The following is a 14579-nucleotide window of genomic DNA, read 5'->3' on the forward strand; positions in this document are numbered from 1 at the left end:
AGATGTATAGAAATACTATATATAAAAATTATTTGAATTCAAATTTAAATTTGAATCGGATATATAAACTTTTCACTTATAAACTTTGGGTATAAACTTTAAGCGTATAAACTTTATATGTGTAAACTTTAGGTGCATAAATTTTCTAAAATAGGAAAGTAATACGGTGCTAAAAAAGAAAAGTGGAGGGAGGGGGGATTGATCGCCCGGAGCGATTGATCGCTCGTTAGGATTCTCGCTACGATTAGCATCTGTTTTAAAAGTCGTTCAATATTATAGGAGTACTAAGTTAAACATGCGATTTTATAGTTTAATATTTGTGACATTTATTAGCGGTTTATGATCTATATCGATATGTTTCCTTCCACGAATATTTCAGATACCGTTTTATGTTTCGGGCTTTACCTTTTTTTTATTCCGTTTCTGAGCGTTTCCGAGAATAAGCTTAAGATATTCTGGTAAATATGACCGGTTGTTTTACGTCCGGTTGTGATATGACAACAACCGATCGATGTATGGTTGTTTATTCAAAGCTCTATCTGTATATTTATCTATATAATCATCCAAAAATTGTTGCTCTTTAGTTTCTCCCCACCCAAAAAACCATTATAGTGACGATTTCTAATACATAATAGAGCTATTTTCTTAACTGTTACGACTCCCCTTACAGCACCGATCTAATTGTATAAGGCCCTGTTTAGTCCCAAAAAGTTTTTCCCAAAAACATCACATCGAATCTTTGAACACATGCATGGAACATTAAATGTAGATTAAAAGAAAAACTAATTGCACAGTTAGGGAGGAAATCACGAGACGAATCTTTTGTGCCTAATTAGTCCATGATTAGCCATAAGTGCTACAGTAATCCACATGTGCTAATGGCAGATTAATTAGGCTCAAAAAATTCGTCTCGCGGTTTCCAGGCGAGTTATAAAATTAGGTTTTTCATTTGTGTCCGAAAACCCCTTCCGACATCCGATTAAACATCCGATGTGATACCCAAAACTTTTCATATCGCGAACTAAACATGCCCTAACTATGCCAACACTCACTGCTACAGAAACTGGCCCTAGGGAGGGAGGTGAATGAATGCAATGAGTTGAAAGAGATCATTGAGCACTTTGATATCAGTCAGGGACCTGACATTCTGAGATGGGGACAAGCACAAAAATAACGAATTTGGACACAGAAGTTGGCCTTGGGCATGCAGCCAGGAGCAGTAGTAGCAGCAATGCAGCAACAGCTGTAGCTTGATGCTTGCTCGTTTAACAGTAACTCCAGTTTGAATTTTTTTTGCACGAAGCGAACTTGAAAGCATGTAGTGAAGATTTTCTAATGCATACTAATACTGCCGCAAATATGCCATGAGAAAAAAGCGTCACATATCCAATCTGATTTTTCTAATTCATACTTATTTTTCAAAAAGTATATTTTTTTCTACAACAACCGCAAAGAGTGTCACATATCCAATCTGATTTTTCTAATTCATACTTATTTTTTAAAAAAATATAAGAATTGAAAATGTTTTTATCAGTATTTTGGTACGTCATCTATATTTGAGTCGGTTTTTAAATTCGTTCACTTTTGAAAATACAAATCCGTGTTTGAATTGAATTTTAAGTTCGTTTGTTTTGGAAATACAAAAAGAGTCGTATAAGAAATCTTATTAAAAAAACTCACATGCTAACTTGAGATGAAAGTCAGACTCCTAATTGCAGCTCATGATTTTCTAAAAAAAATATCTAAGCGAATTCCCACAGTGAATTTTATCCTAGCTAAACCGTATAACAATAATAATATTAAAACAATATTCACCTGTGTCGATGTTTGAGATCGTGACTACGGTATTTTGATGGTATGGGGATTTTTGGTACCAGGGTATATGCGAGATTGAGGTAAAATAGATGAAGGCAATGATTTTTATATAGGTTCGGGCCCCTTATCTGGTAGGTAATAATAACCCTATATCTATTGGCTGAAGCCGGTATTGCTATTTATTCATCTGGATCACATAAGTACACAAGTACAAGTTCCTTTACCATACTGAATGCATGCTTATTAATTCAGTTAATTGCTTTACATCGATGTATCCTGCATTTGTCCAAGACTACTCGTCCCGCCAGCACACGTGTTCGTAACCCGAGTGAGAGTTGGTATTCATGCGTCGCCCCCCGTGTCGGGCGACTCGGGCGGCGGAACCCTAGCCGCCGCCGCCGCCCTTCCCCGCCCCTTCCTCTGCCTTGCCGCCGCCTGAGCGAGCGGCCGGCAAAGCCGGCGGCTCGCGAGGATGGCGGCGGCGGGGCTCGCGGCGGCCATCTCCCGAGCTCCTGGCGCGGGTGGACGCAAAGGCAGTGGCCGACCGGAGCGGCGCCGGCGTCGAGGCTCATGGCGGTGGATCCGGCGTCACCACCACCGGATCTGGCGCGCTCGCAGCTGGATCCGGTCGCGGAGGCGCGGGCACGGCGTCGGCGAGGCGTGGGCGCTGGCGGCCGCGACAGGCGGTGGCAGGCGCAACGGCGGCGCAGGCACGGGCGGTCGGGCGGCGGCGTCAGTCGCGACGGCGGAGCAGGCGCGGGCGGCCGCGGCAGGCTCGGAGGCGCGGCTGCTGTGGCCGGCGGCTCGATGCCTGGCGGCGACGGCAGCGGTGCCCCCAGATCCACGCCTCTCGGCCGGATCTGGAGGATGGGAGTAGTCGGCAACGGCGGCGGTGGCAATTGGCGACGGCGGTCTCGGCCGGATCTGGACGCCGGTGGCAGTTGGCGACGACGGCGACGGTGTGGTGACGGCGGTGGCGGCGGCACTGGGCCAGCGGCAGTTGGCGACGGCGGTGTCGGCTGTGGTGGCTGCCGTGTCATCTGGCAACGGCGGCGGAAGACATGGCGTCGGGCTGCTAGCTGTTCGGTGGTGGAGGGCGACGGCGCAACAGCGATTTGCAGAGGCGGTGGTTGGCGTCGGTGGCAGCGGCGACGGCGGCTGTGACTCTGGAGGTGGTGGCGACGTCGGCGGCGGGGAAGGAGTCGGGGGCGAGGTGGCTGGGTGTTCGGGAGCCAAGGATGTGGTGGTGGTGACCGTGTTTGCGGTCACCGGAGGCATGGCGGCCTTGGTTGACTAGCCGAGGGCGTGGGAGACGGCTGCAGCTGGCCGGCGCGGTATCGTTCGGTGGAGGGGTCGGAGACCGGCTTGGCGCAGAGAAGCGCAGCCGATGGCAGCGGAGGCCGGCTCGGCGCGAGAGGCGCGGGCGGCGGAGATGGAGGCCGGCTTGGCGCGAGAGGCGCGGCCGATGGAGGGAGGCCGGATTGGCGCGAGAGGCGCGTCCGGTGGAGGAGGCCGGCTTGGCGCAGAGAGGCGCGGCCGGCGGTGGAGGAGGCGACCTAGGTATGAGGAGGAGTTGCCGGTGGGTGTGGCGCGGTCTTCGGCGCACGAAGGCTGGTCGGCGGGGGACGCCGGTGCAGGGGTCCCACATGTCGGCAAAGCTTGTGCGGTGGTGGAGCATCGGTGCGCCAGCCGTGCCTTTGTTGGTCTAGTGGCGGTCGGCCACGCTTAGCGGCGGCCGATCCGGTACTAGTCTTCTCCTGGGCGTGTGTGTTGGCGATGTCGTCGTGTGGGTGGTGGTATTTTTTTCTTTTCCTGGTTACGACTCTCCATGGTTGTAATCTTGTACTTTTTTCCTGCTCTATCAATAGAACTTCGCACCGTCTCGTGCGAGTCGTTAAAAAAAAAGAGTTGGTATTCATGATAGGATATATCAATCATTCCAGCGTTAGTTATAAGAGATTAAGAGTGCGGCGAAAAATTAATTACTATATGACATAGCAGCACTGCTCTTTATTTCATAGTACTATATATATATATATATATATATATATTATTACTGCAGCACAAGCCACACACTGATGACGACACACACTTTATAGAAAAGAAAAGAACAAAGAAGGAAAATACCAAAGACACGACTAGCACACACGCGCATATACATAGCCTTACAGGAGCGCACAGTGTAACTCGTCCTCTCCATGATCAGCCGTGTATGTACGTACGTATTTTTATTCCTTTACTTATTGAGAAACAATATATATATTTATAGTAGATATAGTAGTTGTTTGATTCATGGTTGAGCAGTGGATCAGTGGTTGGAGCTATAGCTAGCTCCGGCTTAGCAGCAGCGGAAGCACTCGCCGTGGTGGCCGCGGTGGCAGCATCCCCAGCGACAGCCATGGCGCCACGGGTCGTCATGGCGCCACGGGTCACGGCCTGGGTAACCGCCGTTCCACGGCGGGTAGTGGCCATAGCCTGGTGGTCCGCCGCCACCACCCCCACCACCACCGCCCTGCTTGTTGGCCTCTGCAAACCCGGATCGATGAAACGTTTAAATAGTTGAATGCACCGATCAATTTAACTTAAAAAATCAAACTAGCCAGAAAATATGCATGCATAGAATACCGATATATATAAACTTGTGTGCACATATGTTAGCTGCTACCTAACCTGAAATTAAATATATAAACGAACGTATGTATGCAACATGTAGGTTCAAAAGCTATCAATAGTGTATATATATGCATGCGATCGTGCGTGAGAAAAAAAAAAGATCAATTATACAAGCTACTCCGTAGATCATAACTACGTATATAGCTAGAGATCGAAGCTGTGTCTACCGGAGATTCGATCAAAATCTTATTCCTTTTGTTTTCTACGGAAAGGTAAACTGTAAACATCATATAGCGTATATATCATATAAGTATATATAGTGTGTGTGCTCACGAGGGTCCTGGGCGGAGGCGACGAAGCAGAGCGCAGCAACGAGCAGAAGAGCGAACACGATGATAGCCTTACGCGCCATGTATACTAGCTTAGATCTTTTTGATGATCTGAGAGATATCCTTACTGATCACTTGTTACTAGCTGTGAACCTGTGATGAACTGATGAGAAGGTAGTATATGCAAACCAAACGTATTTATAGGCAGATAATGAAGGCTGCTGATTCGGCCTGACCGTGGGTTCGATCGATCGAGTAGTTGATGACAGTAGAGCTCTAGCTCGTTGACATTAACGTACTCATCAATCTATATATCTATATAGTATATTCTATATACTTTTTGTGTGTGGAAGAAGAAATGCATGCCATCAAGTTGACTCTGTAGCTAGCTTTAATTTGTGTCTGCTAGCTCACTCGGTAAATCCAATTGTATATATGGATTTTCACAAGATTGTTTAATCGTGGCAGCCAGTCGAAAGCGTCAAATATGAGTAGACGACATATAGAAAGTTTTTGCCAACCTTGTCTAGACATACTTCTTAATTAATTTACTAAGAATGCAAGAGAGATAAACTCAAGTGCCAAAAAGTCAAAATAAGAAGGCCGAAATGTTGAGCTTTTCTGTAAATAATTCTCGACTCTAGACACACGATATCTTCTTTTGAGTTATGTTACTGATGATAGGGACGATTGACTTTGCTTCCAGCTATCCGATCGATTGTGATTTGGTTTTTAGTTTTGTTGGTGTTTTCCGTTTGTTTTTATGGGCAATTTGATCCTCCTGAATGTTTCAAGGCGATGCATGCATGTGTGTATTTATGTTCAAACTTTTGCTTAGTTAGTTATAGGTTATAGGTCATAAGTGAAGTCAATTACCGGTATGTACGTTAAAAAAATAGAGTAAATTTTATAAAATCTCATCTATTATAATCCAAGATACTAATAAAATAAATTTTACTATACTTGAGAAAGTATCTTGAGATATCAAAATTTTACACTAAAATTTTTAGTACCTTAAGATACTTATTATTACCTCCGTTTTAGGTTATAAGAAGATTCATTAACATCTATATGAATGTGGGCAATGCTAGAAAGTCTTATAATATGAAACGGAGGAAGTAGTACATAGAGATACCAAATTTTACACTAAAAAATATGGTACCTCTAGATACCTTCTCAAGAATAGTAAAATTACCCTACTAACAATAGAGATTTTAGCACGTGAACCATAACCCGGTTAGTATGATCCTAAAGTTTTATAAAACCATACCATTAATCATTGTGACATACTACTATATCAAAAATTTTAAAAGCGAATGTGACATTTATATGAATAAAACTACGGGAAAACATTTTGAACACGCACCTGGAATAATTTCTCTGACATTTGTTGCCAAATCAAAAAATATCATTAAAATACCGAAGAATAAAAAACCGCCCGACCAGCCAGAGACTTTTACCACTACCTTGACGATGCTCCGGGCTCCGGCAGTTGGACTCGATCAACAACCAAAATCAACACGGAATATTTTGGTGCGTACGGATCGTACCTTTTTCATGAAAAATTCCTGACGTACAAATTCAAATTCCGAATGCGCAGGCACCCCGTCTCGAAAAGAAGATTAGAAACGTTTCAGATTCAGTGGGTGAGAAAGGTTAAAAACTCTAAAAAAAAATAGCAGGCCGTGCATGGGCAGCCCAGCCCATTCATGCTGCGGCCGGTATGCAGGTGGCCTTTTACTTGGGGGAAAGTCCACTATACATCCCTCAATTGTGCACCGAGTTTTATTCATGTCCCTCAATCACAAAACCGGTTATAAAGTAATAAGTGCAAATCAACTTTCTCGATGGTTTTAGCTGACATAGCACGGCGGTCGTGTGCAGAACCAGTGCTTTTGGTTGTTTGCTTCTTGAGTTACTACCTTACTTATTTTGAGATGTTCTTGAATTTCCCCAAAAAGAAAAAAAAATAGAGATGTTCTTGAGAGTGCAAGGTCAAATTAAAGCCAATAACATCATCGATTCGGCTACAAAAATTGAACTGGATTCTTGCATGGAAAAATTAACATGGGCCAAGTTTCTAAAGTGATGGCAATAGCAAGATCAGTAGCAGGGCTGGGATCGTGAGCTCAAGTACACAATACAACCAACTGAGAACCTGATCGATTGGATCCCGATGACGCGCTGGTGGCGCCGTTCGCTACCCCACGACCACGTCCACTAGCCCGTGTTGGCAGTCGTAAAACTTAAATATACCATAAACACCTTCCATTCTTTGCGTAATATATTACAAACATAAACATCGGGACCAACAATCCGTGTTCACCACCAGAACTTATCGTTTCTTTGCCGGGACCACATCGTTGCCGCCCGCGTTCCTGTTGTTTTGGTTTTCTTCGTTGCCAACCGTAGCGCGTTCAAGAAAAAAGGAACCCCATCATCCGGAATTCGAACTCAAGATCTCTCACATCAACCCACACGTGCATTACCATCCCACCAAATACGCATATATGACTTGGATAGAGATGCTTTCTTTTTAAACTAACCCTGGAGGGATTTTTAGTAATGGTTGTTACTAAAAATATATTTAATCCAGCTTAGTGTTATCAACCGGTACGTAAGTAGCCTTGCAAGAGTGCACACAATTACCAGCACATGTACGTAGTACCTGTATTTTCTCTCCAAGTACGTATATTTATTCATTTATTGTCAGAACATACACTAATTGTAGATAGTAGTTGTCACTGATAGATCAATTCGGCCTCATGATCTCTGTGGATTGGTGGAGCTAAGCTAGCTATGGCTAGCCCCGGCGCCACCTTAGCAGCAGCGGTGGCAATCTCCCCAGTAGCCACGGTGGCAGCACCCCCAACGGCAGCCGTGGTTGTGCCAGTGCGGGTCGTGGTGGTGGCCTGGGCCTGGTGGGTAGTAACCTCCGTTCCATGGTGGTTAGTAGCCGCCGCCGCCACCACCATCTCCTCCTCCGCCGCTGCCGCCACCGCCACCGCCACCGCCTCCTCCTCCTCAGCCGCCGCCGCCACCGCCACCGCCGCCTCCCTGCCTGTTGGCCTCTGCATGCACAGATGGATGGGCGTACATCATATACGTATACTTATGGAACATTGATCGATTTAAACATGTGCAGAGTGATAACCAACTAAACATATATATAAAAGAAACGAAGTATGCAATATGTAAAAGCTATATATGTTCTTCAAGATATATGTGCAGATGTAATTTGCTTGAAGAGTTGAGGGTGTACATGCAAATGCAAACATATATAGATATGCAGCTAGCTAGTGTGTGCGCTCACGAGGGTCTTGGGCCGAGGCGACGAAGCAGAAAGCAGCAACGAGGAGAAGGGTGAACACGATGAGAGCCTTACGCACCATGTATATATGCTAGTGCTAGGTATTTTGTTTGATCTCTGATAACACTGATGACTGATGAGAAAGTTGGACGCAAATTAACCAAGCGTATTTATAGGCAGAATGAAAGCTGCTGATCGTGGATTCGAGGTCGACACCGAGTAATTGATGACGATATATCAGCTCTAGCTAGCTCGTTGACACTCTCAACTCGATCATCGATTTAGCTATATATTCAGAATGTTGCGAGTGGAAGGCATGCATCTCTGCCATCAAATTTACAAGTCAATTGACTGTGTAGCTAGATTTGGTCGGATTTCACAAACTCCGGACGCTAGCAGTTCAAACGTACTATATATGTTAATATTCTAGCTCACTCGGTAAATCCAATTGTATATGGATTTTAACAAGGTTTAATATATCGTACCATGCGTGCACCCATTTGAAAAAGTCAAATATGAGTAGACGATAGAATGTTTTTGCCAGTCCTATCTAAGACATACATACATGTTCCTAATTAAACCCCAAGTGTCTAAAGTCAAAATAAGGCGGCCGAAAAGTAGAGCTTGCTGTAAATATAATTCTTGGCTCCAGACGTACGATAATCTTCTTTTGAGTAATGCTACTGAGATAGGAATGATTGACTTTGCTCCCAAACTACCCGATCGATTGTGGTTTATTTGGTTTTAGCCCTTGTTGTTGTTAATTTTCCGTTTGTTTCGATTAGAGAATTTTTACGGTATAATATACTAATATATACCTAAGTATAAACGATCTAACGGTGTAGATTGATCGATCTTCCACTTAAATAGAATGTAGTATAAAATATATAAGGGTAAATTTGTCTTCCTCGTTAATTTAGATTTGGATATGGCTCAAGTCTTTTTTTTTTAGGTGAGCCATTTAAACGCTTTATCTAGTGCTAGTATTCCAAGGAAGAGTTCAAATTCAGATCAAGCCATAATCTAGTTATTGTCAATTTTTTGATACATGTAGCAAGGCATAAATTCTTATTAGTCCTTATTTAAAAGGCACACTCCGACTTCGTGGTTTTAGCCGTAGGACACCGCCCGAACTCACTTTTGAGGGAAAACACTCTATAATGATAATTTGCCAATGGACACCGCGCCGATTAGAATAATAATCCCCGGTTGAAGTTTCGAGCGTTCTTTTCCTACGTACATTGAAACAAGTGAACTAGTCGAGGTCTACTGGAGTTTCATAATCCATCCTAGCTTTTACCTCATGTGAGCTTGTCAGGAGTAACATCCTATGGAATGGTCACATTTGTCCTCCATGATCTCAAAAATCGAGATACAACAAATGACATTTGCATCAGAGAAGTGAAACAGTGATGCAGAGATTCACATTCTCATAAAACAATTTGCATCAGTGATACAGGGCTTCAAATTCTCAGACATTACAGACATCTTACATCTTACAGCAAGTGGAAGAGTATTTGATTTCTTCCGATTGACGTTATCCAGACATTACAGACATAATTCTAATTTTTCATACAAACAGAGAACTCCATGCTTTTTTTCTGAAAAACAAGCTGAAAAAGCTTTGGACTACTTCAGTAACTTGAGCTAGCCAAGCTAACTTATGCTAATTAATTCCTCATTGAACTGGCTGATTTCTCATGTACTCTGAGCACTATGACAGATTCAGAGTTGGGAGTTGAGAGCAAAGGCAACATCTGAAACTGGTTATGTCTGAAAAACTGAATTTGTTGCAGTAGAGGGTTAGCTGAATAAAAGTTTCATGGAAGGAGAGAAGAAAACAAAATGCGGTGTGTACATGTGGTTTGGTGTCTTGAGTGGCTCAGGTACCAACATGGTTAAGTTCAAATCGAGAGTTTTGCAACTCCATCTTTCTATTAAAAATAAATCAAATCTTTATAAATCCTGCTCACTTCTTCTAAATTCTTCAATTAGATATAAAGTACTCCATCAGCTAGCAACAACAAACGCAGAAGCAGAAGGAGATGAGAAGCCCTGCTTGGTCTCCTGTCGAACGGCAAGAACGACGATGTCATATCTGCAATACTGCTTGGTCTCCAGCCGAGCGGCAAGAATAACAATGGCAGCAGGCAGCAATGGCCCCGCCGCCCGGCTCCCTCTGTGCCTTGCTGCTGCCCCTCCCCTAGCATGTAGTGCCGCATGGTTGCTGCTGGCCAGCCGCTCACTCCCTGCGCGCCTCGCCGCCCCGCGCCGCCGCTTCGAGCCCTCACTCTTGCTCGCTCCACCGCTCGGGGTGGGCTCCGAATCCCACCCCGGATAGGAGTACAACGGCAGTGCGCGGGAGCTAGGTGGCGGCGGAGGAGGAGGCAGCGGCGAGCAGGGTTCCCTTACTGTTTTTGGCGTGGTTACCGGACCCCGTGGTAAGGTGGTTACCGCAGTTACCGCGATAACCGCGAGACATACCGTGATTTTAAAAACTGAAAAGGTTATCGTGCATAGTAACCGCGATAACCGCGTTGTAACAACGCGGTTTCGTAAACCCTGGCGGCGAGTCTGGTTGCGAGGAGGACGAGGCGACAGTGTAATAGTGGTGAGACGGAGGGCAAAGACGGAAATTAGCCAACGCTATGAGGAGGGCTGAACTGGTAGCGCAAATATAACAATTTCAGAATGAACTAGAGCATCAACTAACAAAACGGAGGGAGTATATATTATTACATCACAAAGCCACACACTGACGAGACATCGACACATACAAGGAAAAAAAAGAAAAATACAACAAGACACGACTGTCACACACGCACGCGCACGTACGTACATAGCCTTGCAGGAGTGCACACAGTACTATAACTGTGTGTTTCTAGATCAGCCGCACGTATGTGTACGTGTATTTATTCCTTTATTATTTACTACTTATTAATCATAGTAGATAGTATGTAATTGTGTCACCGATCGACATGGTTGATCTTGAGCTGTGGAGTGGTGGAGCTATATAGCTTAGCAGCAGCGGAGGCACTCCCCCCAGTGGTTGCGGTGGCCGCAGCACCCCCAACGGCAGTGGCCACCGGGACCAGGGTGAGGGCGGTGGTCCCATGGCCGGTCAGGGCGGTCCCACGGCCGGTCGGGACGCCCTGGGTAACCGCCGTTCCACGGCGGGTAGTGCCCGTAGCCTGGTGGTCCGCCACCACCCTGCTTGTTAGCCTCTGCATGAACGTACAAATATTTATTTAGTTCATGCATGGATGAGTTTAACTCAATAACTTAAAACTAATTAGAAAATATGCATGTATGTAATATTGATACAAACGGCTCATCGTTTGGCTTATTTAGGGAATAAGCCAAATGGCATATTTGCAAACGAAAAATAGTTTGTGAATAAACGTATTTTTAGCGACCTAGAAGCAAATGCTAACAAATAAACTTTGACAAAAAAAATCCTAAAATCAGCTCTGAATTTAAGGTTGAAAATTCTAATTTTAACTGATAAGGATAAACATAAGCGAAAAGCTGAGGCTGAAACACGCGTACATGCATATTAGTAGTTAGGAAGTTGTTTTTTTATGGGACGGAGTAGTAGATGTTAGCTGCTACTCCCTCCGTTTCGAAATGTTTGACACCGTTGACTTTTTAGCATATGTTTGACCGTTCGTCTTATTCAAAAACTTTTATGAAATATGTAAAATTATATGCCTACACGAAAATATATTTAACAATAAATCAAACGATAGGAAAATAATTAATAATTACTTAAATTTTTTGAATAAGACGAACGGTCAAACATGTATTAAAAAGTCAACGGCGTCAAACGATTCGAAACGGAGGGAGTACTTATACGTACCTAACCTGAAATTAAGTGTATATGTATACAAACGAGCGCATATATCACATATTCAACATGTGAATTAAAGCATGCATGCATGTACGCCTTCATTCATGTGTGAGAAATAAAAATAATGAGTGTGCTCACGAGGGTCTTGGGCGGAGGCGACGAGGCACAAAGCAGCAACGACGACAAGAGCGAACACGATGATAGCCTTGCGCGCCATTTTTTGATCTGAGATCGTTACTGATTAATTGTTACTATTAGCTGCCAATGTGTGATGACTGATAAGTGATGAGAAGACAGGGCATGCAAACCAAGCGTATTTATAGGCACAATGAAGCTAGGTTTTGCTGATCCTGATCGATCGAGTAGTTGATGACAGTAGAGCTCTAGCTCGTTGACACTCAACTTGATCGTGATCTATCTAATTAATTCTATATTTTTTTTATGAGTGGAAGAATTGCATGCCGTATCAAGTTGACTGTGTAGCTAGCTTTAATTTGCGTCTGCTAGCTCAATCGGTAAATCTGTTGAATATATGGATTTTCACAAGATTGTTTAATCGTGGCATCCACTCGAAAGAGTCAAATATGAGTAGACGACATATAGAAAGTTTTTGCCAACCCTACCTAGACATGCATACATACATACATGTTCCTAATTAATTTACTAATAAGAATGTAAGAGAGATAAACCCAAATGTCAAAAAGTCAAGATAAAAAAAAGGCCGAAATGTTGAGCTTTGCTGTAAATAATCCTCGACTCTAGACACACGATATCTTCTTTTGAGTAATGTTACTGATAGGGATGATTGACTTTTTGCTTCCAGCTACCCGATCGATTGTGATTTTGTTTTAGCTTTGTTGGTGTTTTCCGTTTGTTTTTATGGGGAATTTGATCCTCCTGAATGTTTCAAGGCGATGCATGCATGTGTGCCATATATGTTCAAACTTTTGCTTATTTAGTTAGAAGGTCAGAAGTGAAGTACAATTACCGGAATCTACGTTCAAAAAAATTAAGAGAGTAAATTTTATAAATTAAGGCCTTGTTTAGATCCCAAAAATTTTTAGCCAAAAACGTCGTTTGGACACATGTGTGGGACATTAAATGTGAGGAAAAACAATTGCACAGTTTGCATGTAAATTGCGAGACGAATCTTTTGAGCCTAATTACGCCATAATTTAACAATATGATGCTATAGTAAACATTTGCTAATGATGGATTAATTAGACTTAATAAATTCGTCTCGCAGTTTACAGGCGGAATGTGTAATTTGTTTTGTTATTAGTCTATTTTAATACTTGAAATGTACGTTCGTACGCTTCAAAAACTTACACCCAAAGAACTAAACACACCCTAAATCTCACCTATTATTTCAACATACAAACAATAGAGATTTTAGCACGTGACATTACAAACAAGTATGGTCTTAAAGTTTTATAGAACCACACCGTTAATCATTGTGACATATTTCTATATTAAAATTTTAATAAGTGGATGCAACATTTATACGAATGGAACTACGAGAGAACATTTTGAACACTCACCTGGAATAATTTCTCTGACATTTGCTGCTAAACCAAAAAATATCATTAAGATACCAAAGAATAAGAAACGGCCCGAGCGGCCAAAGAGACTTTTAATAGTACCACCTTGACGATGCTCCGGCAGTCACTACGTACATAATAGATTTTTCTGGACCTCCCCTCCCCTCCTCCCCCCCCCACGTCCGTTTTGTTTTCATGCGGTTCGTAACTGAAACCGCATAGAAAAATAGGAAACGGGCAACAGGCTGTCTCCCGTGCGAGCGGCTTAAGCCAACCGCAAACTCCGCACAGGCCCACCATTTAACCCGGCCACCCACCTCCCACCGCCCGCTCCACCTCCCTCTCTCCCACTCTACTCCACTCCACTCCTCTCCTCTCCTCCCACTCTCCTCTCCTCTCCTCTCTCTCCCTCAGTGCACGGCGCGCCCCTCCCTCCCTCTCCCTCCCCTCCACAACGACAGCACGGCGCGCGGCGGCGGGCAAAGGGGCCGGCGGGAGGAGAGCAGGCGGCAACTGCGGCGGCGGCGGCCGCCACCGCGGGCGACAGCGGCGGCGGCACGCCCCCCCTCCCTTCCCCCTAGAAGGTCCGGCGGAGGGGGGGCTTGGGGGTGGCGGATCCGGCGGCGCGTGGTGGGAGGAGAGCACGCGGCAGCGGCGGCGTGCCCCCTCCCCTCCCTCCCCATGCATATCCGGCGGAGGGGGGGCTTGGGGGCGACGGATCCGGCGGCGCCCGCCCCCTCCCCTCCTTCCCCTTGTAGATCCAGGGGAGGGGGCGGCGGATCTAGCCGGCGACGCGCGGCTCTCCTCCCCTCCCTTGCAGATCCGGCGGAGGGGAGGGGGACCGGCGGAGCGACCGGCGACCGGATCTATCTCTCCCCCTCCTCTCTTTGTTACTTGTGTTTTTTGTGTGTGATTTGTTCATGTGAGATGTGTTCATGTGATGTGTTCTTGTTGATGTGTTCTTGTGAGATGTGAGATGTGTTCTTGTGATGTGTTCGGCGGCGAGCGACCGCGAGGGCGACGGTGGCGGCGGGCGACCGCGAGGGTGACGACGGCAGGCCTCGGCTAGGCGACGGCGGATTAGGGTTAAGGTTAGGGTTCCTTTTTTCTTTTTTTTTGGT

General features: G+C 44.9%; 1 protein-coding gene and 1 long non-coding RNA gene across 2 annotated transcripts; one reads left to right on the forward strand and one right to left on the reverse strand.

Annotated features, from left to right (window-relative positions):
- Window positions 1-1152: 1152 nt before the first annotated feature.
- Window positions 1153-3661, forward strand: LOC107280009 (uncharacterized). The gene is made up of 3 exons (XM_066307652.1): window positions 1153-1245; window positions 2068-2707; window positions 2757-3661. Exons 1-3 carry the CDS (start codon window positions 1153-1155, stop codon window positions 3110-3112), a joined length of 1089 nt encoding a protein of 362 aa, XP_066163749.1. The 3' UTR covers window positions 3113-3661.
- Window positions 3662-10744: 7083 nt separating this feature from the next.
- LOC4329808 (uncharacterized) lies at window positions 10745-12197 on the reverse strand. Its single transcript, XR_001543138.3, has 2 exons — window positions 12056-12197; window positions 10745-11291 (listed from the first exon to the last, which is right to left on the reverse strand). It is a non-coding gene; the product is annotated as an uncharacterized lncRNA (long non-coding RNA).
- Window positions 12198-14579: the final 2382 nt, after the last annotated feature.

The sequence above is a fragment of the Oryza sativa genome, chromosome 2, assembly GCF_034140825.1.
Source record: "Oryza sativa Japonica Group chromosome 2, ASM3414082v1".
Classification (NCBI taxonomy): domain Eukaryota; kingdom Viridiplantae; phylum Streptophyta; class Magnoliopsida; order Poales; family Poaceae; genus Oryza; species Oryza sativa.